This window comes from Sinocyclocheilus rhinocerous, unplaced genomic scaffold (genome assembly GCF_001515625.1).
Source record: "Sinocyclocheilus rhinocerous isolate Xijiao unplaced genomic scaffold, SAMN03320098_v1.1 scaffold1605, whole genome shotgun sequence".
In the NCBI taxonomy this organism is placed as follows: Eukaryota; Metazoa; Chordata; class Actinopteri; order Cypriniformes; family Cyprinidae; genus Sinocyclocheilus; species Sinocyclocheilus rhinocerous.
Genome location: NW_015627373.1, coordinates 495,381 through 500,120, shown reverse-complemented (window position 1 = coordinate 500,120; position 4,740 = coordinate 495,381). Strand labels below are relative to the sequence as shown.

The following is a 4,740-nucleotide window of genomic DNA, read 5'->3' as shown; positions in this document are numbered from 1 at the left end:
AACAAGCCTTTTTTGTAGCTCATAGTTTTTTTGATTTTCTTGTTTATTACACACTATTTATTCACTTTATATTTTATAATATACTTTATATTATTATTAATTATTTATATATTTTATTTTTTACCATTTTGATTTACAATGAATATAATAAAATAAAAAATATTCTAAATATAATATAATACAATATAATAAAACAACTGGCACTATATTGTAAATATCAAGGCAAAAAAATAATAATTCTAATATGATCACTTCAAAGCATGTTTTTTTTAGCCATGACATGCAAAAGCACTATATTATGATTATGTCAGTGGATTTGGGCAGACGGACCTGTCTGACTATGTTCTGGATGAGCTTGTCCATGGTGAAGGCGATATAGGCGTGAATGGTGAACATCTCTCGGAGCGAATCCTCGTACTGAGACGCCTCCATATTCCCATCCAGCAGATTACGTAATCAATGTCTTCAGGATTACTAAGGCTATAGGCAGGTGAGTTTTGTTTTCAGGGTTGGAGCTGAACTCTGCAGGACTGCGGCTCTCTAGGACCGAACTTGCCTACTCCTGCTCTAGAGGATAAAGAGCGTCTCACCTCATCAAAGATGCTCTCGATGTCGTTGAGAAGCGTTTTCGAGCGCAGCACCTTAGTGTCGTTCTGTTTGAAGTTAATGCCTTGATGGTCCAGAGATTTTAGGTAGTATTTCTCATTCTGCTCTCTCCAGATCTTGTTAAAACCCCTTTGAGCTTCACGCCACTCTTCCTCCTTCAGCTTTAGCCTGAAACGCAGAATGAGAAGATGGATATTTAACATATGTTAAAATAACTTGATTTCAACAACAACAAAACTTTAGCAGCTAAAATCTAGTTATTGGAAATAAATAAAAACAAATATTGGTAATAAAATGAAATAAAATAACAGCTTTAAAAACCCACATTGGTCAACCACTATTTTTGGATAATCTAGTATAATAATAAAATAAAATATAAAATAAATGTAATATTATTGATAATTGCTAAACCACTACTGATAAATACATGCTGGGAAATAAAATAAAGTAATAAAAATAAATTCATAAATATTAATATATTTATTAAATAAGATAAATATATGAATATAAGTACTAATAAATATTTACTTAATAAATAAAATGAATAAATAAATAAATTACTTAAAATAAAATGCATTTTAAAAAAATATCTGAAAAATCCAAATTGGTGAACTACTAAATTTGAATAATATAATATAAAAACGTTAACCCACTACTGGTATATAAAGAATAAAATAAAATAAAGTTAAAATTAAAAGTTAAGATCAAATACATTAAAAAAAATTATATATATATGTGTGTGTGTGTGTGTGTGTACATGTATAGCAGGTTGTAAAATAAATAAATAAAAAATGACTTTAGATAACTAAATAAAACAAAATACTATGCATTTATATATATATATATATATACACATACACAGTCATGGCCAAAAGTTTATTATTATTATTATTATTTCTAGATTATTGTGTAGACTGTAGAGTGATCAGATGCATTTTAAATAATTGCTAAAAGCTTCATTGGCCAAAAAATTAACTTTTCACAAAAAACAAATTTCACTGTTTTTTTGATCCTGACAAAATGACCAGCTAACATTAACTGACTAATCATATCAGCAGCACATGTGAAAGTGTGAATTAGTGATGTTCGGTTCTTGAACGAATCGTTCTTTTGAGCCGGTTCTCAGGAAGTAACCGGTTGGTGTTGACACAAATGACTTGTTTGAATTTTTCATTGATACAACATGCCAGAGTTGTTAGAAAAAAAATGCAAAGAGACGTTATTGCTTGATGAATCGGCTTTTTGAACCGGCCCAATGAGCCGATCTGTCCGAAAAGAACCGGTTCACGGAAATTAATCGGACTTTGCATCACTAGTGTGAATGAGTACTAGTCAGGTGAAATCACTATCATACTAATTAGATTGTAAGAGCAGACTGATTGCTATAAAAGGAGGGAATTTGCGCTTCCAATCATTGTGTTCTTGTTAGCAAAAAAAAATGAGAAGAAACGTATTTCGTGTTAAACAGGTTTTTTTTATTTTATTTTTTTTTATAAAGTCGGTGCTTGGAATAAAAGCTTTTTATTTAATTGATTTTTGTCAATGACTGCAGTGTTAATATTTTAATTGTTGATACAAGATCGGCGTCTCTCGACGCACCCCCGCTAGGGGAGGTTATCACGGGGCCGTTCGCTACGCCACTGGACAGTTACGCCGTTTGGGCTGTCTTGTTGAGCGCAGTGGCACTCAGAACATTATATTTCATTCATCACTTTTATTTTCCAAATGTAATAGGATCGATTAGTCCAACGAATCATTCGGTTTGTAATGCGTAACGAATCGAAAGCCTCGTACCAAACAGTTCAATACGAATACATGTATCGTTACACCCCTAATATATAAATATATATACTATATATTTATTTCACATAACATTTATTTTATTTCAAGTTTTTATTTTTTCTATCACGGTTTTAGTTCACTATATTAAGCCTATTACTAACATAATTTTGCTATTGCAATTAATTATTTATTGGTATTTAACAAAAATTAGCACATCAGATCCAATTGTATAGGATGAATCAACTGCAATTTAATTTCCAAAGTATGGCCAGGTTACAAAAAAAAATAAAAAATAAAAATAATATTATATATATATAATATATACAGGTGCATCTCAACACAGAGCCGTTGTTGTCGGTGCATCTTGTCGGTGAACAACGGCTCTGTGTAGTTAATGCTGCTCCATGTGAAAGCCTGCACGTGATGGAGATTTACAGAATGGCTTTACTGACAAGATGCGCGTTAAATATTGCATGCGATTTATCGTGCAGCCCTAATATATATACATATATAAACACCGCGCCACCGGCGGTAGTTGGTCCATTACCACCGTCGTGGTAAAAATCTGCCACCGTCACAGCCCTATAAATTACAATAAATAAATTAAAAATGTTTGAAAAACCTATACTGTTCAACCACCAAGATCAAATAATATACTACATTGTAATATAATATACATCGGGGGTTCTCAACTCTGGCCCTTGAGGTCCACTTCCCTGTAGAGTTTCGCTCCAACCCTAATCAAACACACCTGAACCAACTAATCAAGGTCTTCAGGATCACTAGAAAGTTACAGGCAGGTTAGGCTGGAGATAAACTCTGCAGGAAAGTGGACCTTGAGGGCCAGAGTCAAAAGCCCCTGATATACGTAATGCAGCAGGCCTTTTGAAGGTCATTCTCTCTAACCTCTTGAGTACAATGGGAACAGACACTGCCGGATTCTTCTTCAGTCCGTCGATGATGTCCAGAGCTTTGTCTCCATATATCCTCTGGATGGCTTTCCTGTGGATGATCTCCGAGCAGCCGCCCAGAGTGTTGTCCAGTCGGAATTTCACCTGCTCTTCCGCAGACATCCGAGACAGCTTCTTCTGAACCGCCTCCAGCACACGAATGGTGGCCAGGTTGGTTTCCAAGACGACATCCAGCTGAAGTCGACGACATCGTTAGCAAGAACTACATCACAACAGCAAGTGAAACCAGTAAAATTGTTCTTGAGTGTGGAAGCGTCTCACCTCGAATCGCTCGTCCTCACACCTGTACATGTGCTCTTCATACGGAGTCTTCTTAGAGCTGACGAAGGTCGAGTCCTCAGACCAGGAGGGGAAGGAAACCCAGGTATCATTCAGCACCTGATGCATGCACAAAGAACCAGTTTCTTAATAAAAGCTTGTGTCATATGATGCATGCTCATTATTAAGAAGCTGTTGTTAGGGGGAAATCCTCTCTAACCTCTTTACAGAGTGATGTTCTTCCTGTGCATTTGGGAAGCTGGTAGCTCTTGGGTAAAGCTCGATAACTAGAGCCCAGACGCTTGCATGAAGCGTAGTCAATTTCCATGGCAATTCCTTCAGTGGCTCTTTCTTTTGGGTACCTCTCCAGGTGTGACATCTCCTTATATCCAAGGAAGTTCTTAAACCAAGTGAACAGCTCAGGAAATTTGCTGGGGAAAAATGGGTTAATTAGTAAAAACACAAACCTACTACTGCAAAATAAATACTGGAGGCAGCTTTGTAATAAATACAAAAATAAATAAAACTAAAAATGAATGGCAAAACAAATCTACCTACTGCAAAATAATTTCAGCAAAAAAATAAAATAAATAAAAAATTAATGAATGAATGAATGGTGAAAATGCAAAAAAAAAAACAAAAAAAAAAAACTAAATCCCACTACTGCAGAATCATTTCTAGAGCAGTTTTGCAAAAAAAATTCATAAATAATAAAAAATGAATTAAAATAAAACAAAACATTATTTCCAAAAATGTTTTGGCAGCTAGTAACACAAACCTACTACTTCTAAATAAATGCCAAGGAAGTTCTGTTAAAATAAATAAATAAATAGAAATAAATAATAGAAATAAATAAAATAGACATATTTAATAAATATAAAACAATAAAAAAATAAAGATAAAATAAATCTGTAATTTATTTAAATCAAATACATTTAAATGAATTAAACTAAAATAAATAAATAAAAATAAAATAGAATAACATAAAATTAAAATTAGGGATGTAACGATTAACCGCGAGCCGGTTGAAAATCGATTCAAATATGTGACGATTCAAATCGGTTGAGATGCTAAACAAATCGCGATTCATTTAGGTGTAGGAGTTTATATGAATGTATGTCTG

The 4,740-nt window shown here is 33.6% G+C and overlaps 1 protein-coding gene across 1 annotated transcript in view; it reads right to left on the bottom strand.

Annotated features, from left to right (window-relative positions):
- The window catches only part of LOC107727659 (paired amphipathic helix protein Sin3a-like), a 22,610-nt gene that overhangs the window by 4,256 nt on the left and 13,614 nt on the right, over nt 1–4,740 (bottom strand). The window contains exons 11-15 of the mRNA XM_016537611.1: nt 3,838–4,048; nt 3,621–3,737; nt 3,295–3,533; nt 591–774; nt 331–450 (exon numbers count right to left, since the gene is read on the bottom strand). Coding sequence (XP_016393097.1) covers nt 331–450; nt 591–774; nt 3,295–3,533; nt 3,621–3,737; nt 3,838–4,048 — 871 coding nt within the window. The remainder of the gene's footprint in view (nt 1–330; nt 451–590; nt 775–3,294; nt 3,534–3,620; nt 3,738–3,837; nt 4,049–4,740) is intronic.